This window comes from Pipistrellus kuhlii, unplaced genomic scaffold (genome assembly GCF_014108245.1).
Source record: "Pipistrellus kuhlii isolate mPipKuh1 unplaced genomic scaffold, mPipKuh1.p scaffold_m20_p_21, whole genome shotgun sequence".
Classification (NCBI taxonomy): Eukaryota; Metazoa; Chordata; class Mammalia; order Chiroptera; family Vespertilionidae; genus Pipistrellus; species Pipistrellus kuhlii.
In genome coordinates, this window is record NW_023425520.1 from 14,500,250 (window position 1) to 14,525,102 (window position 24,853).

General features: G+C 48.2%; 1 protein-coding gene across 5 annotated transcripts in view; it reads left to right on the plus strand.

Moving 5' to 3' along the window:
• Positions 1–70: 70 nt before the first annotated feature.
• Positions 71–24,853, plus strand: part of USP53 (ubiquitin specific peptidase 53) — a 47,124-nt gene continuing 22,341 nt past the window's right edge. The window contains exons 1-8 of one of the 5 annotated variants that reach the window (XM_045586047.1): positions 71–275; positions 13,557–14,214; positions 16,922–17,014; positions 19,306–19,440; positions 21,111–21,224; positions 21,300–21,382; positions 23,804–23,909; positions 24,486–24,632. In XM_045586047.1, the coding sequence (XP_045442003.1) occupies positions 14,071–14,214; positions 16,922–17,014; positions 19,306–19,440; positions 21,111–21,224; positions 21,300–21,382; positions 23,804–23,909; positions 24,486–24,632 (822 nt within the window). In that variant the 5' untranslated portion in view covers positions 71–275; positions 13,557–14,070. Of the gene's footprint in view, positions 276–13,556; positions 14,215–16,921; positions 17,015–19,305; positions 19,441–21,107; positions 21,225–21,299; positions 21,466–23,803; positions 23,910–24,485; positions 24,633–24,853 lie in introns of those variants that run through there. The other 4 variants (XM_036450052.2, XM_036450050.1, XM_036450049.2 and 1 more) reach the window with 4 other exon arrangements.

Consider the following 24,853-nt stretch of genomic DNA (forward strand, 5'->3'; position numbering starts at 1 on the left):
AGCGCGGGGCGGGGCCAGCCCGGGGGCGGGGCAGCGCGGCCGAGGGGCGGGGCCGCCGGGACCTGTTGATCGCAGGTGTCCCGGGGCCGCGCCGGGCGCCGCGTGTGCGCATGCTCCGTGCGCAGGGTCGCGCCCCGGGCGGCGGAGTGCGGGCGCCGGGGCTCCAGTTCCGCGCGCGGCGGCGGAGGCGGCGGCCGGCGTGTGAGCCCGTGCGCGCGGCGCGTTCGGCGCTGGCCGTCGGGAGGGCGCCCCGCGGAGAGGAAGGGCCGGCGCAGGTGAGTCCCCGGGACGTGCCTCCGGACGGAGACCCGGCGACCTGTGACCCGCGGGCCGGACGGGGACTCGGGGCTCCAGCCGAGCCCTGTCCGGCCCGCGCCGGGCTCGGGGTTCCTCCGGCCGGAGGCGGCGGCGGCGCTGCAGGGGCGGGCGAGCGGCGGGGGACCGGTCCGCGGGGCCGGGCGCCGTCTCTGCCCGGCCCGGCCTCACGGGGCCCGCGGCGAGGGGCCCGCGGCCGCAGGTGCGGGTCCCCGGGCTGCGAGCGGCTGGCGGCGGCCACTCCCGTTAACGTTCCCTCCGGACGGCCCCGGGCGCCGGCCGCAGCCGCAGACGCGGGGAGGCGCCCGCGCAGGTGCGGAGCCCGGAGCCAGGGTGTCCACCGGGAGGTCTGAGGAGGCTGCACAGGCACCGCGGGGCCGGCCTGCCCCAGCCTCCAGCCGCGGCCAAAGCCGCTTTCTGGGGAAACACCAGTTGTGCGGGGCGGGGGCCGCCGGGAGCGCTCGGGCTGCGGTTTGCGGGAGGGTCTTTGCGGAGGGGCTGGCCCGCGGCCCGTCTGGCCTCCAGGGGAAAGCACCGCGATTCCCAGCGTTTAAAAGGGGTGGCAAGTGCTTACACAGACTGCACTCGGCCGAATTGATACTTGTTAGTCTTATTTTCCTTCTTTTTAACGTTCCGTGATAGGGTCTAGGCAAAGATCCGGTGCCCTGTTAACAGAGAAATTAAACAAAACTTATTTTGCAAAAGCAGTGTGTGATTTATCTGCCATTGTCATAGGAATTCCAAGTAAACTACCTCACTGTAGGTAGGAGTTAAGCGTGGCCTGAAAAAACAAGTGTTTTTGTTTTACGTTTTAGAGGATTTTGAAATTAGCTGTTTGGACGACGAGACTAGGCTTATGATTACTGGACCTAAGTCATGAAAGTGATTTATTGAAATATGTTCACAAATGAAACTCACTGGTGGTTATGTGTAAAAAAATGAGTGCCCATGAATAGACCTTTCTTTTTCCCTCTTAATTTTTGAAAAACTTTTTGTAGGTGGTAAGTTGTTAATAGAACTTGATACTAATAGGCAATCCATTAATACTATTATTTCCTCTAGATGTACAAAAAGTAGGTTATAGAAAGATAGCTATGTTAATGGGGTAGAGGCACCTTTTCCCCCTAGTTTACTTTTTTTCCCTTAAAAATAAAAGAAAATCACAAAACTCATAATTTAGTATGTTCTGTGACTCAAGATCTTTTATGTTATTTAGTGTCACGTAAATGTTTATTTTAAACCGTAGTATCAGGAAATAAATTTTAGAGTTATATGGTTTAGAAGTTTGTTTCAGCAGGACAGAGTTAAACTATGAAAATCTGACCTATTTTAAGGTGATATACACATTTACAAGTCAAAGTCTGAGGCATTTTGCCTGCGGGAACTGTTTGGAATTCACTGGCCTACTCTTCCACAGAGGACAGTGCTTTGCCCTCCAATTTTCCGAAAACACGTTTGAAGTCTGTGAAGTGGTGGGTTAAGCTATCCCACAGAGACGCTGAAGTGCCGAACAACCTAGCAGCTCTTCTTATTTGACAGCCCTAAATGAGGTGTTTCTCAATCAGACCGCAGAGGCAGCTTACCCATCGGGGCCGGGAGCATTCGGACCAGAGCGGCTTGGTGTGCTTGGGCCCAAAAGGTTGTCCATCCAGCCTCATGCTGCTCACCAGCTCTTGGGTAAAAGGAGGAATGAGCTAGTTTGTCATATGTGGAGAGCTAGCTAGAAATTAGTGGTGATACAACTGTGGCGTTACTATATTATTAATGTAGTATAGCTGTAATGACTTTAGATTCTGCCTTGCAGTATATGCGCGTAATAGAGCCAGAAGCGGATGCAACCTGTATACTACCACGGAGAAAACTTTCAAAGATTATATAAGCTTTAAGTAACTTTATATAAAATGCTATCTTGGCAAGTTACTATGATTTTTTTTTTAATACTAGGAATACTACATATTTAGAATATTTAGTAAAAAAGTGTCTGTTCTTTGCTTTTCCAGGTTAACTTGTATCTTCTATTAGGAGTTCTTAAACTGGGCTCCATGTTTAAAACCAGAGCCTGTGGTTAGAGCTGAATTTTAACATAAGTAACAAGCATTATTCTGAGGAGTCCATAGGCCCATGAGCTACCAAAGGTGGCTGTGACACACCAACGCTAGGAACCATTGCATCCGGTTGAACAATTTTAGTTTTACATGAGTCACTTCAGAAAAGCTATATCGTATGCTCACCTTTGTGATTTATCAGAAAATAAAACGTTATGCAACATAAACCATATTTGAATATCTTAGCCGTTTCAGTGAACAAAATTAGTTCGCTGCATTGTCATGGTACTTTTTATTTATTTTTTTGGAAATCATTACATTAGCTTTCTATTTTGAAAATATCAACCTGCAGAAAGCAGTTTGAAGAAATACTTTTCCTTTGGAATTTGGAACTTTTATATTTACTTTTTGTGCTTTGCCAAGTTAGCAAATTTGTTCAATAAACATTTATTGGCCTGTAAGTTGTATGCTAGGCGCCAGGGACTCAAAAACCAGTAGCACGGGGTTACAGTGATCAGACGCGTGAGTGCTTCCTTTTCTGAGCCTCCAATCCCTTTCCTGCCAGTCCTCCCCCAACTGCACTGAGATCCTAAAGATAAAATAGCCTTTTTTCCGCCTTCTCTCGCCTCACAAGATGCCGCTTCTCCTCTCTTCCCATTCCCTTTTCAACTCCCGTGACCACACAGCGCCTGGAAGTGTGTGCTGACCCAGCAAAGGATCGGAGAGCACCTCATCCTTGCATTAGGCACCACTCACTGCACTTCGCACATTCTGTTGTTGAGGGTTTATACTGTATCTCACAGGGAGGACAGATCATTACGGGCACCTGAAGATGATGGCAGGTACTGTCATCTAACGTGTCAGGAGAGTGCTGGGTGGGCCCCCCAGGGGACAGGAGTGCAGGCATGGGGAGCATTCTCAGCATAGACCAGGTGACCCCAATGTCAAGGTAACATTTGGTCACTCGTTTTTTTATGGCCGGCTGGGTCTTCATGTTATTTATGAATTTAAATGGCCAGTAGGAATGTTTGTGGGGGTTTTTTTCGGACAAGTTTTACAGGCAGCAGTCCCCTTATCTGATTTAGCTCTCTCCGTTTCAGATACATGCACTCACCTGCGGGCTAAGATACTCAATGGAAATCCCAGAAATAAACAGTTCCTAAGTTTGAGTCGTGCACCATACTCAGCAGCGTGACGAAATCTCGCGCTGTCCATTGCTGTCCCAGGGTGGCTCAGCATCTCTGCTCTGAAAACGCCCCTGCCGCCAGTCAGCCGTCTGGGCTATCACAGTGCTTGTTTGTGTTCATGTCACCCTCATTTTACTTCATACGGCCCCAAAGCACAAGAGTAGCCACGGATGGTTCAGACGTGCCAAAGAGAAGTCAGAAAGTGCTTCCTTTAAGTGAAAGGCGAATTTTCACAACTTAGTAAAGAAAGAAAGAAATCTGCTACTGAGGCTGCCCAGGTCTGTGGAAGGGACTCTTCTATCTGTGGAACTGGGAAGAAGGAAAAGAATTTGTGCTGGTTTGGTGGAGAACAGTGAGACACATTTACAATTTTTAAAAAATAATATATATTAATATTTTTATTTCAGAGAGGAAGGGAGAGGGAGAGAGCAATAGAAATATCAGTAATGAGAGAATATCATTGATTGGCTGCCTCCTGCACACCCTCTACTGGGTATGTGCCCCTGCCCGGAATCAAACCCAGGGCCCTTCAGTCTTCAGGCCGACACTCTATCCACTGAGCCAAACAGCTAGGGCTAAAAATAACATGTTTTTATTGAGAGAACCAAGATGTTGGTGTAGGTAAACAACAATATTCGCTGCCTCCCACAACCACATCAAATTACAACTAAAATACAGAACAATAGTTTTTAGAACTACCTGAAATCTGACTGAACAGAAGTTTTACAACTAGAGAAGTAAAGAAGGAAGTGCATTGAGACTGGTAGGAGGGGGAGGCATGGAACAGGCTGGTCCAACACCCGTGTGTAGTGTTTCTGTAATCGGAAGGTGATATCTCCAAGACCTCGCGTGAGAAGCAAGGGATCCCAGCAGCACACCAGGCCCCCAGCCCAGGGCTCCAGAGCTGGGAAGAGAAGTCCCTGTAACTTCAGGCTGTAAAACCAGCAGGGATTGCAGCTGAGGGACATGGAGGCTGCCGGAGGCCCAGGTGCTCCTCCTAAAGGGCCGGCTGTGAACTTACGTGGTCCCGATTCCTCTGAGCTCCAGAGCCAGGCAGAGGCTTTGGGGGAGTCCAGGGACACATGGGAAGGAACTGGCATTGCAGCAAGAATGCTGGGCGGCTTTCTCCCAGACAGGCGTGCTTGCAGGGCTCATTGTTCCTGTGCTGGGACCACCCCCATCACAGAGCTGACTGGCAGCCATATCTGAGTTTCCATCAAAATGGCCCATCCTGGTGATTCCCTGAGACCCCCGCCCCATCCAATTTTCAGCTCCACCCAAGCTGTTCGAAGCTGCTTTTCCACATGAATGGCCAGTCCTGGCTCTCGTTTCAGAATTTTCTAAAATATCTTAAACAAACAGCAGGTGGAGTCAGCATGCCTCAAACCTATCAATGAAAGTACAAAGATCCAGCACTAGCACTAGCCTGTCTTGCCTCACACCTGGGCCTCACCTGGGCAGTTCCTAGCCCAATACAAATAGCAGCCATCTGCAAATCTCTCTGTAGCTTCTGCTGGATGGCCCCAGGCAGTGGCTGACTTTGCACCTCCCAAGAGACCCCAGAGCCAGTGCACCGGTGGGCAGCTTCAGACCACACCAGATTACAACTCTACACATCCACAGGCGACACAGTCAAGGGGTAGACTCATGAGCACCAGAGCCCCACTGAAGTAAGTCCTGCTCCACAGGGGTGTCTCCTGCACAGCAGCTCTCCCATGGTAGACACAGCCGGTCCTCACAGCCATTGGCCTGGAGGTGAATTTGTCCCAGTGATACCAACGGCAATCAAGGCTCAACTACAACAAGACTATGCATATAACCCACACGGGGGTGCACCTAGTGCCCAGCTCAGGTGACAGGAGGCTGAGGGCCCTACAGTACACCTACTACACAAGGCAACTCTACCATTTCTAGGAGACATAAAAGCTCTATCTAATACATAAAATCAAACACAGGAAACAGCCACAATGTGAAGACAAAGAAATGTCACAAATGAAAAAAATGGAAGCAAGCAAACTACTAGATACAGAGTTCAAAACCATGGATATAAAGTTTACACAAGGCTCTTAATGAGATCTTCAGGGTACTTAGTGAGACTTTCAGGGGTTTTAATGAAAATGTCAAAGACAAAAAAGTCAGAAATTAAGAATACATTAGCTGAAATAAAGAATAATTTACAGGGATTCAACAGTATAGTAGAGGATTCTGAGAATCAAATCAAAGATTTGGAATTTGAAGAAGTAAAAAACACCCAAGGAGAAGAGTAAAAAAAAAGGAATCCAAAAATATGAGGATAGTGTCAGCACTCTCTGGGACAACTTCGAGTTCACCAATATTTGCATCGTGAGGATGCCAGAAGCAGAAGACAGAAGACATTAAAAACGTATTTGAAGAAATAGTGACAGAAAACTTCCCCTACCTGCTGAAAGAAATAGACTTATAAGTCCAAGAAGCACAGAGTCCCAAACAAGAGAAACCCAAAGAGGCCCACACCAGATATGTCCTATATATTATAAAGCGAATATGCAAATAGACCAAATGGAACAACTGAACAACCAGTCGCTATGACATCGGCTATGGCGGGATGGTGGAGCATGTGAGTGGGGGCGTCAGACCAAGGCGGGGTGCCGGTCGCTGTCATCAGGGGGAGCCTCTGGTGGTTACTGAAAGTTATTTGCTCCCATCCGCTGTGGTCCTGCCCAGCGTACACACCTATTGTGGGCACTGGCCCTGCTCACACCTCTACCAGTGCCAGAGCCACTGCTGGTGCCTGGCCCTGATGGTTTCTCAGGATTTCTCCACCTTCCCTGCTCCTGAGGGGTGATCAGGGCAGCAGCCACCACTCACACCTGCTGCCAGCTCCTAGCACTGGTCCTGATCACTTGGCGTCTTCAGCAGAGGCTGCCGGCCCCACCCATCCTTGAGCACTTCTCCACCTCCCCCTGCTCCTTAGGGGCAATTGAGTCAGCAGCCGCGCTCGCACCCGCTGATGGCACCGGCTCCAATTGCTCCGCGCCGTCAGCACGTGGGAGCAGCGGCCGTCGGAGCAGGGTTGCTAGCAGATGGGACTGGGGGCTGCAGCGGGAGGGGCCAAGGTGGGGCACCCCTTTGCCCACTGCAGCCTCACGGCCCACAGTTCCTTCTGAATTCGTGCACTGGGCCCATAGTCATAATTAAAATGCCCAGGGTTAAACGCAGAATCTTAAAAGCATCAAGAGAAAAGCAGTTAGTTACCCACAAGGGAGTACCCATATGAGTGTCAGCTGATGTCTCAAGAGAAACTTTGCAGGCCAGAAGGGAGTGGCAAGAAATATTCAAAGTGATGAATAGCAAGGACCTGCAACCAAGATTACTCTACCCAGCAAAGCTCTCATTTAGAATTGAGGGTCAGATAAAGAGCTTCACAGAGAAGCAAAAGGTAAAGGAGTTCATCACCACCAAACCAGTATTACATGAAATGTTGAAGGGTATTCTTTAAGAAAAAGAAGAAGAGGAGGAGGGAGGGGAGAAAAGATGAACAATAAAATGGCAATAAATACGTATCAAAATAAGTGAACAAGAAATCTAATGAACAAAATAAACTGATGCATAAAATAGAATCAGAAGCATGGGAATATGGAACAAAATGATGAATTTCAGAGGGAAGGTGGGTGGATGGGAAGGAGAGGTGGGAAAAGATTAAAGACCTTATATGCATACATGCATTACCTAAGGACACATACAATAGGGTGGTGATGGCGGGGGGCAGGGCAGGAACTAGGCAGAGGAGGGGGGGGGGGGGGAAAGAAGGACTTCTGTAATACTCTCAACAATAAAGATTTAAAATAAAAAAATAAAAAGTATATTGATTTCAGAAAAGAAGGGAGAGAGAGAGAGATACATAGAAACATCAATGATGTGAGAGAATCATTGATCGGCTGCCTTTTACTGCTCCTCTCTGAGGATTTAACTCCCAACCCAGGTCTGTGCCCTGACTGGGAATTGAACTCTTGGTTCATGGGTCAATGTTCAGCCACTGAGCAACACCAGCTGAGCATATAGTTTTTCTATTTTATAATTAGTTGTCTTACTGTGCCCAATTTATAAATAAAACTTTATCATAGGTATATGTGTATAGGAAAAAGCAGTGTGTGTGTGTGTGTGTGTGTGTGTGTGTATCTATATCTATATATATGTATACATGTATACATACACACACACATATAATGAGAGGACCACATAGATTGAATTTTTCTAAATGGAATCTTCTCCGTTGCTTACGTGATTGTTTGAGTAGCTGCCCGAGTATTTCTGGTGTGTTACTTTCTACTGTTTTCATTCAGTTCTTCTGTAGTCCAGTTTGCAAAGGAAAGTTTGAAACAATGTGATTGATGGTGATTCCACTTGAAATGAAGCATACCTGGTTTTCTGTAAATTAGAATTTTTCACATGTTAAGGTTTTACATAGTAATATACAGCTCTATAAATGAAATTGCTTATTAACAAATTTTAAAATTTAGAAATTGATACTTTATTATACAGTTCATCTGACCACACTAAATCTGGATGAAGGCCATGGTCAAGAGTGATACAGCAGCTTAAAGAAATGGAGAAAGATGGCAAAGTGGGATATAAAATACCATGTAGTACAGCTTTTCCTTTATTCAATGTTTATGTTCTTAAAAATCACTTACAACAAAGATCGTGTGTTCTGTCATTACCCTGGTAATGCTTGCATTACTGAATGCCTACTATGTTTTGGGTGTTTATTAGGTCTCTTACCCGTGGTTTATGATTCCTACTATAACTCTCTGAGCCTTTTACAGAGATTGTGATGGTAGCAACTGGGTGCCTATAATGATTCCGTGGTTGAGAGGTGTGTGTGTGGCTGGAGCTATTGGGGTGGAGTCAACAACTGGGAATCCTGAGTCAGAGCGTGGACTCCATGCCTGTCAGGGCCATCAGGAACCCACCAGACCCTACACGTGGGCTTCTTAGCTGGTCAGCCTGCAGAACGCACTCTTGCCCTCATGGTGGCCGCGCCCATCTCCAGGTGAGCAGGCTGAGTGGGTCCTTGGAGGTGTGCCCCGTTTGTACTGCTCTGCAGCCTGAGAGCACCCACCCCCTCAGCCTGGTCCTGGCCCTGTCTCTGCTGCCCACGTGGGGACCCGTCCTGGACCCTCGTGCCTCGGTCTGCTCAGGTGGAACCCTGATGGCAGAGGGCTTGTCGGTGGAGGTTTCACTCGGTAAGAAGAGGAGGAAGAGGTGATGCCAAGATGCTGTTCTGAGCTGCTCGGGGATGAAGTCACTGGCGAGAAGGGGACGCAGGGAGGCCAAGCCGGAGCTCAGGCTGGGGCTGCGCCCAGTGCCTGCCGCAGCTCCTCTCTGAAGGCCGTCTCAGAGGGTGCCGTGCTCCTGTTCCGTATCAGGGAGCACGTGTAGGCTCGTCCGAAGTCACTTGTGGAGACAAGCATGTAGGGGAGGTCACAGCACAGTCCTCTGTTTTCACAAAGACATGGAGCAAAACGTGCAGGACATTGAAAATTACTTAAAGCCTGCTGTTTTTGTTTGTGGTGGCAGAGTATTTCCTTATTCTTATGTATTCTTACTTATTTTAGTTTTATAAATTTTCTAACCCAGTCTTCTCCAGTTCCTCCATATATAGTGACAACGGTTCTGTATATCAAAGGGCATCTATTCTTCAATTAATATCTCCCTTACTGTAATCTTTCCACGGTATCGTTTTTTGTTTTAATAGTATATTTGCGTATGCATACACTCCTAACTCATGTGATGCATACATACAGAGATGAATATACATGCTATAGTTTTTCTTCACGCAGGTGTTTTCTATGTTTATCCTCTAGCTTGGCTGTCCACCCCTATTTCAGTTAGACACACACTCACTGCTCCCTGCTCAGAGGCTCATAGAAAGCATGAATACTTCCCCACATATGATCAAAGTGGGGTCATGTTACATTTCTGCATTTTGCCCTTGTCACTAAAAAGTTATATTAAGTCTCTATTTAGGGATGTTGGTTTTGTTTTTTCTTTTATTCACTGCACCTACCTAATATATCTCAATAAAGTACTTTTATTTTAGAAGCATATATTGTCAATATTATTTTTTATTAATATTGTAGTGTGCCTATCCATGGCACATTTTTTTTTTTTTAATTTCAGAGAGGGAGAGAAAGATAGAAACATCATCAGTGATGAAAGAGAATCGCTGATCAGTTGCCTCCTGGTTTATAGGTTGATGCTCCACCACTGAGCCACACCATCCAAGCCTTGTCCCACTGAGCCAGAAGCTGGGCTGGCTGATCCTTAGCACTGCCACGGAGGAGGGAGAGGCTCCCACCACCACTGCTGCACTCGCCAGCCGTGAGCCTGGCTCTGGCTGAGCAGTGACCCGCTCTGAGAGCACTCTGACTATGGGGCAGCTCCTGTGTGAGCATCTAACCCTGATGGTCCGTGTGCATCATAGCAACCGGTCGTTTTGCCATTCAGTCTATTTGCATATTAGCCTTTTATTATCCCATCTAATAAAAGAGTAATATGCAGCCGAAACCGGTTTGGCTCAGTGGATAGAGTGTGGGTCTGAAGACTGAAAGGTCCCAGATTCGATTCTGGTCAAGAGCATGTACATTGGCTGGGGGCACATCTCCAGTGGGGGGTGTTCAGGAGGCAGCTGATCGATGTCTCTCTCTCATCGATGTTTCTGGCTCTCTATCCTCCTCCCTCCCTCTCTGTAAAAAAAAATAATAATAAAATAATAATAAAATATATATATATGTTTTTAAAAAGAGTAATATGCAAATTGACTACCTCCACTATACCCACAAGCCATGCCCACCTGCCAATCAGGAGCGGATATGCAAATAAACCCAACCAAGATGGCTGCAGCTACGGAGAGCAGGAGGGAGGCTTGGGTTTCCCTGGAGTCAGGTGATCGGAGCCAGCTGGGGGTCCCCTGCCCAGGGCCCCAGCCTCAGCCAGAGTGGAGGTGGAGTCAGAGATCTGAGGAGATAGGTGTGAACTGCAGAGGAAACAGCTTTTCTGACTGCTCATTGGTTAACGTCCTGTATGCCACTGGTAATATTCTTAGTAACTTGGGTGATCTAGGGCTTCTCCACCACACTCCTGAAGAAAAAAATGAACTTCTGCTGCTGGACGGCTAAGAAATGTCATATCCTGCCCTAGGCAGTTTGGCTCAGTGGATAATGCCTTTGTTATCAACTGCAGGATCCAGGTTAGATTCTGATCAAGGGCATGTACCTAGGTTGCAGGCTCCTCCCTGGCTGGGGCCCAGATCAGGGCTCATGCAGGAGGCAACCAATCAAAGTGTTCCTCTCACTTTGATGTTTGTTTCTGTGTGTCCCTTTCTCTTCCACATTCTCTAAAAATCAATGGAAACATATCCTCAGGGGAGAAAGGGAGGGAGAGAGTGAAGAAAGAAAAGAAAAGAAAAGAAAAAAGAAAAGAAGAGAAAAGAAAAGTCATATCTTATGAAAGACACACCTTGAAAATGGTGAAGGGACCAGAGTCTTTGTTGATGAAAACACCTTGGTGGCTGTAGTGACTGGCAGTGGCAGCAACAGCGGGGTGATAGGGCTGGCGCCTTCACCTGATCAGCCTAGTCGTCTCCCACAAAGGGAGGCCAGACTGCGGCTTAGGTCCGCTCCCCAGGGAGCTGGCCTATGCCATCAGTAGGACATCCCCTGAGGGCTCCCAGTATGTGAGAGGGGGCAGGCTGGGCTGAAGGGACCCCTCTTCCAGTACACAAATTTCATGCACCAGGCCCCTAGTATAGGATAATTTATATACCATACAGATTGTTCATCTAAAGTGGATTTTAGTACATCACAACTGTAGGACATTTTCATCACTTCCAAAAGAACCACAATGTCCTTACTGCCACAGCCCTCACTTTCCTGTCTAGGCTGCCACCAGCATCCGTCTGGCTAGATTGCTGTGTTCTGGCCATTTTGAATGAATGGAATTGTGTGCCGTGTGGTCTGTAGTGACAGTGTTTTCAATGTTCCTCCATGTCGTTCAGCTGTCAGTCCTTCATTCCTTTTCATGGCTGAATAATATTCCACTGTTTGACACACACACACAGTGTTTGGGAAGTGTAAGCTTTTTGATTTACATTAAGAGCTGAAAATTCTGGTTTCATACTAGCTTCAGTAGTTTAAAGTTATGTAGCATGTTAACACCTACAAAAAAGCTTTATGCTGGATATTGTGCAAATTTTATCCCCTGAACAAGGGGGACCAAATAATCTCTCCCACTTATTGTCAATGTGCAAAACATTTATTTTTTTATTGTAATTGACACAAATTATATTAGTTTCAGGTGTACAACACAGTAATCTGACATTTCTCTCTCTTACGAGTGATCATGTTAAATCTAGTGACCATCTGGCGCTGAGTATTGGGTCTAGTAATAATTAATGTCGTTTTTTAACATTCGTTTAAAATCTTGCTTGGCGTTGACTTGTATTGACATAACCTTCAAACACGTGGTATCTACAGAACGTGTGAAGTGCAATTAATAAGTTTTGCTTCAAAAAGTTTGTGTTTGGTTTGTTTTTTGTTGCAAAACTAGAGCTAAGAAGATGGCAGATGAAGAGCATATTCGGCACTGCATGCTTTACGAGTTCCAATTAGGAAGAAAAGCAAGTGAGGCTGCAAAAAACATCTGTAGTGCTCTTGGTCAAGATGCAGTTAGCGCCAGAAAATGCCAGCGTTGGTTTCAGAAATTTCGCGAGGGGAATTTTTCATTAGATGACAAGAGTGGTCGAGGCCGTGTGTCCAATTTTGATCAAGAAGCTCTTCAAGCTCTTTTGGTGCAAAAGCCTCAAATTACCCAACAAGAGCTTGCGACAACTTTAAATTGTTCCCAAAAAACAATTTCTAATCAATTGCGTGCACTTGGCAAAGTCCAAAAGTTTGGAAAATGGGTTCCTCATGAGTTGACCGACAACAACCGTAATCAAAGAGTCACAATTTGCAGTTCGCTCCTCTCTCGTCAAAACCGTTTGCCGTTTTTAGAGCAAATTGTTACCGGAGATGAAGAATGGGTGCTGTATGTTAATTTGAAAAGGCGGCCTCAATGGTTGGACAAAAATGAGGCTCCGCAGCACATGCCAAAACCTGACTTGCATGCGAAAAAAGTGATGTTGTGTGTTTGGTGGAATTTTAAAGGAATTCTTCATTATGAACTTTTACCATAACCAAACCATTACAAGTGCAGTGTATAGTGCCCAATTGGAAAGGTTAGCCCAAGCTTTAAGAGAAAAAGAACCCGCGCTGATTAATCAGAAGGGCGTAATTCTTCACCACGATAACGCACGACCGCATACTGCAAGAATCACTGCTGAAAAACTGCGCCAGTTGGAATGGGAAGTTCTCCCTCAACCTGCATATTCTCCTGATATTGCCCCTTCCGATTACCATTTGTTTCGTTCTTTGCAAAACTTTCTTCTTGGAAAAAAATTTAATAATGAAGAATGCCTCAAAAATGCATTGACCAAATTTTTTGCATCAAAATGACAAGAATTTTACAACAGAGGGATTAAAATGCTTCCTGAGCGTTGGGCACAAGTAGTAGAAAACAACGGCAACTATATTGTTGATTAAATTTTGTTGTATTGTTTAAATAAATTCGATTTAAAAAAGTATTAGAAAACGACATTAATTATTACTAGACCTAATAGATTATTACGATGTTACTGAGTGGATTCTCTGTGCTATTCCTTCACTCCGGACTCATTTTAGACCTGGGAGTTTGCACCTTTTTGCACATGTCCCCTCTCCCCTGTTTCCATAGGGTTTGATGTCACATTGATATTTAAACAATTTTAATGGTAAACTGTTTTCATTTTCATATTTTAGAACATTAGCTTTAGTCTTTTTATGATTATATTCAGCATTTCCAATATGTATTCACTATTTGTGTTCACATAGTGAAGTAGGGCTTTGTTGATTGCCTTTACGTTTATGTAAACTCTTATTCTTTGTTGTAGAGTCGCTTTGCGGTCACATGGATCTGCGGTATGGAGTCGGCCACGTTTGATAACTTCACCTGGGAAGGCGAGAGCCTTCTTCCTTATTAAAAGCCGTGAGGAAAACAACCAAAGGAATCGTGCCAGATGCCAATGCTACATCGCTTTCAAACCATCAAGACAAATGGCTTGAACTTTAAATTTGTTCATCAACATTATTTTTACCATTTAAGAAAAAATCGTTTTCACCTTAAGCTATACAAATCTTTTTTAAATGTAACATAAAAATCTCTAAGGCCTTGTTCAAAATAGCCTCCTTCTTCGTTTTCAGAACTTAATGTTCATGTGCCCTGTTTCAGTTGGCGCAGTCCTCACAGTATCCAGCAGCAGGAAAGCTATGGATGCGGAGGGTCATGGCATTGTCATAGGCTGCAGTACATTTCCTTGTACACTGAAGTCAAGACAGCACCCGTTTCATCAAAATATCACACGAGCACACCGTTCTCAGCTTTGATGCCCACAGAGCTGCTTGAGCATGGCGTGGGTGAAGTTCCTGCGGAAGCCGGGTGGCAACCTGGGCAAGGCGTACCAGCCGGGCAGCATGCTGTCGCTGGCGCCCACCAAGGGGCTGCTCAACGCGCCGGGCCAGAACAGCTGCTTCCTCAACAGCGCCGTGCAGGTGAGCCTCCCCCGAGCGCAGGCCAGCCTTCAGCAGAGGCTTCGTCTGGTGTTGCTTTAACTTGTGCATAAGAATCGAGTTATGCTTTTTTAAGATATATTTTTATTGATTTCAGAGAGGAAGGGAGGGGGAGAGAAAGATGGAAACATCAGTGATGAGAGAGAATCATTGATTGGTTGCCTTCTGCTACTGGGGATTGAGCCCACAGCCTGGGCATGTGCCCTTGACTGGAATTGAACCCGGGACCCTTCAGTCTGCAGGCCGACGCTTTATCTACTGAGCCAAACAGTCCAGGGCAAGAATAAAGTTATTCTTGGCTGCAATGACCTTTTATCACTTTTATTTTTATTTTTATTTTAAAAATATTTTATTGATTTCTTACAGAGAGGGATAGAGAGTCAGAAACATCGATGAGGGAGAATCATTGATCAGCTGCCTCTTGCACATCCCCACTGGGGTTATGCCCGCAACCAAGGTACATGCCCTTGACCGGAATCGAGCCCGAGACCCTCCAGTCCACAGCCGACGCTCTATCCACTGAGCCAAACCGGTCTCGGCCTTTTATCATTTTTAATGGTGGCGACAATATATGGGCGCTAGTAGGCACTTTGGTTATTATACCAGAAGGAATTTTTTCAGCAGGGTCATATATTACTATGATATAAAAACATATTTTGATTTATAGTGGTTACTTAGTATATTAAGAGTATATTTCTCAAATACATAAAATAGTTTTTGAATCCGCTAATTTCCTCCTGTGCCCGCTACACGCACACACATCCACATATTTTTTTAAAAGGAAATCCAGTAGAACCCATGGTCAGCATAAAAGAAAACGAGCCATTTGAGAGGAGCTGTTTTTTGTTTTTTGTTTTTTGTTTTTTTAATATAATTGATTTTTTACAGAGAGGAAGAGAGAGGAATAGAGAGCTAGAAACATCGATGAGAGAGAATCTATCAGCTGCCTCTTGCACACCTCCTACTGGGGGTGTGCCCGCAACCAAGGTACATGCCTCTGACCAGAATCAAACCCGGGACCTTTCAGTCCATAGGCCGACGCTCTATCCACTGAGCCAAACCAGTTTTGGCGGGGGCTGGGTTTTTCATCGCAGTGCTCCAGCCTCCTCACCCGCTGTGCCCTGGCCACCTCTGTGGGTGTTGGTCCAGTGTGCCTCCGTCCTTGTTGCAGTTCTTATAACTGACATGTGTATATTAGCCTGCTTCTCTGTGTCAGATGAATGTCCTATGTGTGGCATGGTTTCTGTTCACCATCCCAGCTTTTGGCGGATCCTGTGTTCTTCCCACCACCACTGAAGAGGCTCTTACTCTGGGGATCCCAGAATATTCCTTAGAAGAATTGATTGAAAATAAACCACTTTGACATGTTTTCCAATGCTGCTTTTTCCTCCTGCAGCTCAGAGCAGACAGACAGTACTGGCTGTGAGCCCCTCCTTCAGTGAGCCTTTCTGGGCGCTCAGACGGCTGAGCGAGGACGCGGTGAAGGAAGTGGAGCGGTGCTCCTGCAGGAATGCACTCGGGCGCCCTGGCCTGCCACGGAGCTGCTCCCACGCAGCCGCCTCGCTGCTGCGGGCATCTGTGTGCAGGCCCCGCTGGCGTCTGCTGGCACCTCTCAGCGTTTCTCGTGGTCCAGGATGTCGGCCATGAGTTCTTGAGTTTTTGTGTGTCTGGGGAAAAAATGGACTTCGTTTTGTTTGTGAAAGGCTTCCGAGTTGCCATTTTCTCTTCAGTTCTGTGGCGCTCTCACTCCCTTCATTCGCGTTGTTTCTGCTGAGCCGCTGTGGTCTCACCCATCCCTCTGCCCACGCCCTCTTCTCTGTCCCCAGGAGGCCAGGGCGTGGAGTACTTCCACATTGTCCCCTGCATGCTGCTTGTATGCGGTTTGCTGAGAACTGATGTATAATTTTAATCAAATTGGGAAACTCTGACCATTAAGCCTTCAGATTGTCCTGTCCCCTCCTGTGGAGCTGCACGTAACGATCTGGCGGTTATGGCAGGAACGACAGCGGCAGGGAGCAGCTGGCGCTCGTTGCCTGCCGGCTAGGCCTGGCACTGCTCTCCTGCTGCAAAGGTTTAACTGAGTGTGGGTCCTCATCAAGAGCGCTGTGAGGGCGAGGCAGCGCGGTCCCCACGGGGGAGAGGCCAGGGTTTTCAGACCTACGTTAAGTGCCGGTTTAAATAAATCAGTGCTCTCTGTCTGTCTGTCTGTCAGTAGTAAATGATGACTGGATAGCTGTAGTGAAAGTATCGGGTTATTTCTAACTCCGCTTCCTACACCCCAATGCCAGCCAGGCGCCTTCCCCTCAGGGTGGGGTGAGCACACAGGCCGCTGCTCGCCTGTCTTCTCATCCACCCCTCACTGACCTGAACCGTGGTCTCAAGTCCAGGTGTACTTCCTCTGAGTTCCAGTTCCTTCCAAGTACTGCAATCACTTCCTCTTGTGTCGCTTGTCAAGTCCCTGCAGTTACGCGGTGTGCTGCTCAGAGTCCTTACCTGAGGCCTCGGCTCCCTGCTCGGCGCTTCCCGGGCTCCCCGGGCGCCTGTTGGCATCGTGCTTCCTGCTAGTGCTGTCTGGGGGGGCGGGGGCGTATCTGATGTGCAGGAGGTTAAGGCCGTCACAGCCTGCAATTTCTAAGACTTCCCGCCTCCTCTCGCCGAGAGTCTCACGGTCTCCCGTCTCCCACCACAGGTGCTGTGGCAGCTGGACATCTTTCGGAGAAGCCTGCGGGCCCTGACGGGGCACGTCTGTCAGGGCGAGGCCTGCATCTTTTGTGCGCTGAAGGTAACCTACAGCTCCCACAACTCGAGTTGTCTCTCCACATTTTAATTTTACCTGACTGTTTGCCATATTTGATTAGCTCACATGTAATTAAAGTTCATTGTCAAGCGATTTATAATTTTGAAGATGAATTCTTAAAGTATGACTTATTTGGGTTTATGTTTTCATTTTTCACTTCTGTACAAAGACAATACTATACATGGTATGAAGTTGTTGAGAACATTACCTTTTACATTATTTTGGAATTACTAGTTTTTGCCTGTTTTTTGAACTGCTACTAAATTCTGGTTGCCAACGAGGCAGCAGTAAACAGAGTGATAAGCCTGCTCTCAGGGAACGTCTGTCCCAGGTAGGGGCAGTGAAGCAGCACTGTGAGGAGTATCTCAGGGGCAGGAAAGAGCACTGTGGGGAGTATCTCAGGCAGTAGAGCAGCACTGTGGGGAGTATCTCAGGGGCAGTAGAGCAGCACTGTGGGGAATATCTCGGGCAGTAGAGCAGCACTGTGGGGAGTATCTCGGGCAGTAGAGCAGCACTGTGGGGAGTATCTCGGGCAGTAGAGCAGCACTGTGGGGAGTATCTCAGGGGCAGGAAAGAGCACTGTGGGGAGTATCTCGGGCAGGAAAGCACTGTGGGGAGTATCTCAAGGGCAGTAGAGCAGCACTGTGGGGAAGTGTCTCGGGCAGTAGAGCAGCACTGTGGGGGAGTATCTCGGGCAGTAGAGCAGCACTGTGGGGAGTATCTCGGGGGCAGGAAAGAGCACTGTGGGGAGTATCTCAGGGGCAGGAAAGAGCACTGTGGGGAGTATCTCAGGCAGTAGAGCAGAACTGTGGGAGTATCTCGGGGGGCAGTGACTGCAAACGAGAGAAATGGGCCAGAAGAGGATGGAGTCGCGCTGCAGGAAGCCGTCGCGGAGAAAGTGGCATTTACATTAGGACATGAAAGGGTGACCGTGGCCTGAATGTTCAGGCGGCAGGCCCCTGAGGGCTGTGAGCATGACAAGGTCCTGGAGACGTGGCTGCAGCCGCTGTGTGGGCGCGGGTGCCAGGAGCTCAGTGTGGGGAGCAGTGATCACACCCGCCTGCAGAGGCCTCGGTGTGGGCTCCAGCCATGACATGGCCTGAGGCTGCAGTTGCTGCAGCCCTGAGGTCAGGTGCCTGGAGAGGGCACCCTGGCTCCCCCTGGCTCTGTCTAACGAGTGGTTGTTCTCCGAGGGGCTGCGATCCCAGGAGGAGGCCAGGCTGGCCCCACAGCCGGCAGGGGGCCGCACTAGCAGCTTCCTGGCATCGGTTTCCATGAGTGCATTCCTAGCACCAGGCTGTGCCACAGGCCTCTGCCAGAGCAGGGCTGAGCTGTCCCCTCCAAGTTCAGATTTGTGCCCTAAGTGAGGCCGACTGTTGGTCACAGCCAGGTGCTTCGTCATGGAGTGGTCGGTAACGCACAGGGGGGAGGGCACGGGGACCTTCTAGCCTCTGAGAGGACCTCGGCTTTTCTCCTGCGTGATGCCAGGAGTTGGGGTCCTTGGCATAGAGGGGGGACGCCGTTTTAATTGGATACTGTGTTTGGACTGGACTAACTGCAGGAATGAGCAGACAGAGGCAGGGAGTCTATACAGATTAAGCATCTCATTTACATAATTGAAATCCCATCCAGGAATCTAAAGTTTTCATCAACACTTTTTAAAAAAAAATCGATTTAGAGAGGAAGAGAGAGGAAAAGAGAAAGAGAGACATCAGTGATGAGAAAGAATGACTGATTGGCTGCCTCCTGCACAATCCCATTGGGGATCAAGCCCCCAACCCAGGCATGTGCCCTTCACCGGGAATCAAACTATGAGTTCCTGGTTCATAGGTCAACAGTCAACCATTGAGCCACACTGTCCAGGTTATTAACACATTTTAACACTATCGAGTTCCTGCTATTTCTCATATGATTAGATGCTTATTCTTGGTTAACATAATTTCAGTTCCTGTAGTACACTTTTGATTCAAAGCAACTCATCACAACACTCCCTGAGACCCGGTCAGCATCACCGGGAGTATGTAACGCGGGCCTCGCTCAGGCACACGCAGCCAGGAGCAGCCAGGCTGGCCGAGAGGTGCTGGTCCTGTTGCTGCCACTTACCTGAGAGGCCGGGCAGCCACCTCCCGCAGGGCTTTACTGTGGAGTTTCAGGACAAAAGGCAGTTCAGTGTTGGTTTCCCAAGGTAGTGTTTTGTGTCACCGTGTTCGGGTGAAATAGGGACGTGTTTCTGAGTTGTTGGCATTGAGCTCACGTATGTGCTTGTGGATTCGCAGACCATGTTTGCTCAGTTTCAACACAGCCGGGAGAAGGCCCTCCCGTCGGACAACGTGCGGCGTGCCCTGGCCGAGAGCTTCCGGGACGAGCAGCGGTTCCAGCTGGGCCTCATGGACGACGCTGCCGAGTGCTTCGTAAGGACCTGGGCCGCCTCCTGCGAGGGCGCGCGTCCCGAGAGCGATGCACAGACAGCGACACGGCAGAGCGCGGCGGGGTCCGAGCGCCTGCGCGGCTCCGGCGGGGCTCCTGGACCTCTGGTTCTGCCCTTCGTGCTGCTCTGCGCTGACCTGAGTGTTAGGCTCTAGGCCCTAGGGTATTTAAAATGTATTTGTTAGAGCAAAAGGTTATTCAGGCAAAGACATCACTTAAGCTGGCGCCCTGCCTCCCGGCCTGCAGGTGTGCAGCCTGCCAGCCTGTCTGTGGGAGCTCTCGGGCAGCAGGGCTGGCACCCACCTCGTGGCAGGCCGAGAGGCCCTGGGCAGCGCCGTGTGGACGAGCAGAGCGTTCGTGGTCCGTCCGTCACGGACCTTCTGCACCTCCTCAGTGTCTGAGAGAGAGGCTGCCTGTACGTCAGACGCACCGTTTCTCTCCGGCTTGTGTCCAGTCAGCAAGTCCCTGTGCTTCTCAGAGCCCTGTGAGGGTCTGGCCTTAGTTCTCCGGTCCCCTCCTCTCAGACTCCAGGGAAGCTCCTTCCTGAGGCCGTTCAGCCTAGCCCCTTGCAGTCTGGTTTTTTAAATATGCTGTTACTGATCTCAGAGAGGAAGGGAGAGGGAGAGAGAGAGAAACATCAATTAGGAGAGAGAACCATTAAGTGGCTGCCTCCTGCATTCCCCCTACTGGGGATTGAGCCCACAACCTGGGCATGTGCCCTTGGCTGGAATTGAACCTGGGACCCTTCTGTCTGCAGGCCAATGCTCTATCCACTGAGCCACACCAGCAGGGGCCTTACAGGTTTTTTTTAATGGCCCTGGTTAATATCATTTTCTTCAGTCTATTGCTTGCTCTTCTAATATTTCTGTGACTCGAATCCAAACTCTCTCCTGACACGTAAGGCCCTTCAGTTGAACTGTAGGCCTGGCTCTGCGTCCCTGACTGTCCTGTGAATGAGTGATCACAGTCGCCTTTGCTCCCGCCCCGAAATACTATGACTCTGATGTATTCAGTTGTCCAGGTGCAGCCCAGTCGTGCCTGCTGGATGCGGCAGGTCACAGCCCCCTCAGTGCTCCCTGTCTCTGTCATTGTTGTTATCGAGCATCTTCTCTGCTCCTTGGACAGGGCGACAGCTCCTTGACGGAGGACTGCTCAGCACACTGGCCATGTTGACTAAACTTCCAAAACAGCAGACACATCATGAAATAGGCTTTTACAGTTCTCATCTTAATAATCCACCCATTGCTCTAAACATAAACATACGGGGCACAATACGTCTGTGGATGTAAGTCACATGGACTGTTCAGAATGGTGTTTAATTAACAGGAAACATAGGAAACTTTTCTGGTATTAAGTCCTAGATGTCAGCTACCATAACCTGAATTTTAAAAGGACTTTTAAAATCTTTATTAAAACCACACGTTTCTTTTGTTAAATTTGTGAAGTTTATTCGATTTGTTGTCGGCTGATTCCACGAGGTGAGCAGTTGACAGCGTTCGAGGTGTCACTGAGCAGGAAGCTGGCACTAAGGCGGGACCGCCTAGATCTGGCCCCGGGAGACCGGAAAGGCTACGCTTGGGAGAATGTGAAGGCTGTCTGTGTTTGGAAGTGTCTCTGCCAGATTGACCGCTCACGTGTCTTCTGCTTTTCGCAGGAAAACATCTTGGAGAGGATCCACTTCCACATCGTGCCCAGCCGGGACGCAGACATGTGCGTCTCCAAGTGCTGTGTCGCGCACCGGAAGTTCGCCATGACGCTGTACGAGCAGGTGAGGCGCCGCCCTCGCCCCTCAATGCCGTCTGTGTTCCACGAGCCGTGCATTAAGCGTCTGTTTCTGCCGCAGTGCGTGTGTCGTAGCTGTGGGGCCTCATCAGACCCTCTGCCTTTCACAGAATTTGTGCGGTACATTTCGACGACAGCCCTGTGGTAAGAACCGGAAAGCACCTTCACCAAAGATTTAATAGCGCAGCGAGGCACAGCGAGCATTTACTTTGTAAGCCACGGCACCCGTGAGTATCTGCTCTCTGTCTGGGACTCAGGCTGCGACCGTCAGAGGTACTGAGTGGTATCTGTCTCAGTTGGATATTTCTAAGTTAGCCCGATGCATCTACCACTTAGTGAAATGTGCAAAACACGAGTCAAAATTCACGGTTGTTCACATTGAGAGCCCGTCTTTGGAACAGGGCAGGAGGGCTGGAAATGATAAGCAGCCCCAGCTGGTGTGGCTCAGTGGTTGGGCGTTGTCCCATGCACAGAGAGGTTGCTGGTTTGATTCCTGGTCAGAGCACATGTGTGGGCTCAATTCCCTGTGGTGGGCGTGCAAGAGGCAGCTGCTCACTGTTCTGCTCTCACACCGATGTTTCTCTCCTTTCTCTTTCTCTAAAAAAACAAATATTTTTTAAAAAATGACAAGCGAGTGGTCAGGGAGCTGCACCCAACTCCCTAACTTTGGCAGGTGTCACATTTGCAGTGGCCGTGTCCCCTGTCAGCACTGCGTGTGCCTCTGTGGTGATGGAAGCTGCACCTGACCCCCTAGCTTCGGCAGGTGTGACTTTGCAGTGGCCACGTGCCCGGTGGTGATGGAAACGGGAAGCAGGAAAGAAAGAAAACAGTGAACACAGCCTCCTCGGGGTCTGCGGCCTCAGGCCTCACCATCACTGGCATAGGGATTGGCCTGGCTTGCCCGCCTGCCCCACTCTGCCTGCCCAGGACACAGTACTAGTTAGGGACCCAGAAGTATCCCCAGACTTCACACAACAGCCATCACTTGAACACTCCCGCAGGCAGTGGAGAGAATTCTATTTGCTGTGTGCACACACTACTAAGGCCATGGTTGGCAAACTGTGGCTCACATGTGGCTCTTTGGCCCCATGAGTGTGGCTCTTCCACGAAATGCCATGGCCTGAGCGAGTCTATTTTGAAGAAGTGGTGTTAGAAGAAGTTTAAGTTTAAAAAATTAGGCTCTCAAAAGAAATGTCAATCATTGTCCTGTTGATATTGGCTCTGTGGACTAATGAGTTTGCTGACTACTGGGCTTAGGTCACAGGTGCTTGCAGGTGTTCTAGTGCAGGAGCCAAAGGTGGTCGGTGATCCTGTCAGATCCGTCCGCTGGTTGGTCACTCAGGGCCCAGTGTTTGCTCTGCAGAGTGAGGCTCGTGTTCCTCACTCACCCACTCCGTGTTCAGACTTCCTCCTCTGTGGGTGCAGCACAGCATTCTAAACACTGCTGGGTAATAGCAACTGGGCTATTGGTGTGCTTAGCATCTTTCTTGTGTGGACAGAGTTGGGGGAACGTCGGTTTAAAGAAACATTCCCTGAACTGCAGTCATTTGTGGCTCGTTTTGTTCTCTGTGTGAAGAGGAGGGTGGTAGGAACAGGAGAGCCTGCGCTAAGGGTGAGGGTGAGCCTTCGCTTTGAAGCTCCTGTGCAGGCGCCTGAGCAGGCACTGAGGTCACACAAACCGGCACTCCATCCGTGTGCCTGGCCCACGCCCCAGATCTCAAGAGCCCAGACTATGAATTCTGATCGTCCCTTTTGGGGGTATTGAGGATTGAATATTAATTATTGCATGCTTACTATGTTCCAGGCTTTACATAAATGGTCACTTTAACCTTAACACCACCATTTCATTGATGCAGACATAGGTTTTTATAGAGAGCCAGGTGGGTTCCATTTCATTCAGTATTGGCTGTGCACTCCCCGACAGCCGGTCTGATTGTGCTCTCTGTCCCCGGGTGGAGTGCGTTAGGAGGAGGGTGTGTGAGCCGTGACTGAATAGTGTATGCTTTTCCGCCGAACCGTCCACTGTGTCCAGCCCTGGACACGGACATTACAGAGAGTCTGGAATGGAAACGAGTAAGGGTTTTGAGCGCATCGCAGTCTCTGGAAATGTGTGAACACTTGCCTAAAGAGGCTTGGTACGTGTATGGAAAAGGTTGACTCATGTAGCTGCCCCTGGAGCCGGGGTCCGAGAGGGAGCCTCCCCGAAGTCGGTTAGGCCCAACCTGTGCTCATGCCCCTCAGTAATTGGTCATAATTTAAGTCATCATGTAAAACAGATATTGGACTTACAGCTACCTTTAGTGTGTTTATGGAGCTTACCTCATTCATGCGGTTCCAAATAGTGCTATAATTTTTGTGCTATTCCATTCTTGCCCTGGTTTTTTATCACATACCTGCCAGATTTCATGGTTTTCACTTTATGGAAATTCATGGTTAATTTTTTTTTTTACACAAAATCATGTTTTAAGACAGAAAAAAGTGATCCTGCATATATTGATAACTTAATATTTTTCATACGTAATTTCATACATAGGCCAAATTTAGGACTGCTTCTTTTTTTTGTAGCAACGAAGTTGGAAGAATGACGGACAGGCATGAGCGTGTGAAGCCCGAATTGTTTGCGGAATTGTTGCAAGCAGCGAATACGACAGATGACTATCGGAAGTGCCCCGTAAGCATAGTTTTGGACTGTCAGTGGCTTGTGTGTGCGCTTAAAGGAGACACCCAGAGTTATTATGTAATGTTGATTGTCTGTGGAATTACTTATAAGAATTTGTTTTTGCAATGTTATTTTAGGTAACTATACCAGGTGAGCTATTTATCTCAGCACTAGTTCTTTAAACACTCAACTTTAGAAGGACTTAAGGTAGCATATGTCAGTTTTTTTTAAAGTTCAGAAATCTATCATTTCACTAAAGACAAAATCAATTTCTTTTTTTTTTCCCCAAATGGTGTCATTCTTTTCTGATGTACTATTATTAATCATTTTCAGGGGTTCTATTTCTGATTTTTTTAGACTGAATTCTTGTTTTAACATACTTAACAAAAATATTGAAGAAAGCACTTTGATTTAAAATAAACTTCCTGTTTAATCAATAATTAAGAGAACTAGTTTGTTAGAAGTTTATTTTAACAGGCTAAATAAATAAATTTGCAATATAAAGAGTGTCACTGCATCATGTCACAGGCGCCACCTGTGGAATATGTTTCAGTAATTCCTAAACTTGCCTCTTGTGTTTTCCTTTAGAGTAACTGTGGCCAGAAAATAAAGATCCGCCGCGTCCTGATGAACTGCCCGGAGATCGTCACCATCGGCCTGGTCTGGGACTCTGAGCACTCGGACCTGACCAGCGACGTGGTTCGGAGTCTGGCCACTCATCTCTCTCTTCCCGGGGTATCCGCTCTTTCCTTCTCCTCCTCGTTTTGTACTCGGGACACACTTTCATCAGCTGGTTTCTCAGAACGAAGTTCTCTTTCTAAGGGGAAGGAGGTTCAGATGGACTCTTGGAGCTGACCCAGTCAGGCTAGCTGGACTTCCTCAGAGCCCAGGCCGGGAGCGGTTTTCACTTCTGTCTCCTGCTGCGTCTCTTACCACTCTAGAGTGATGGAGATGTG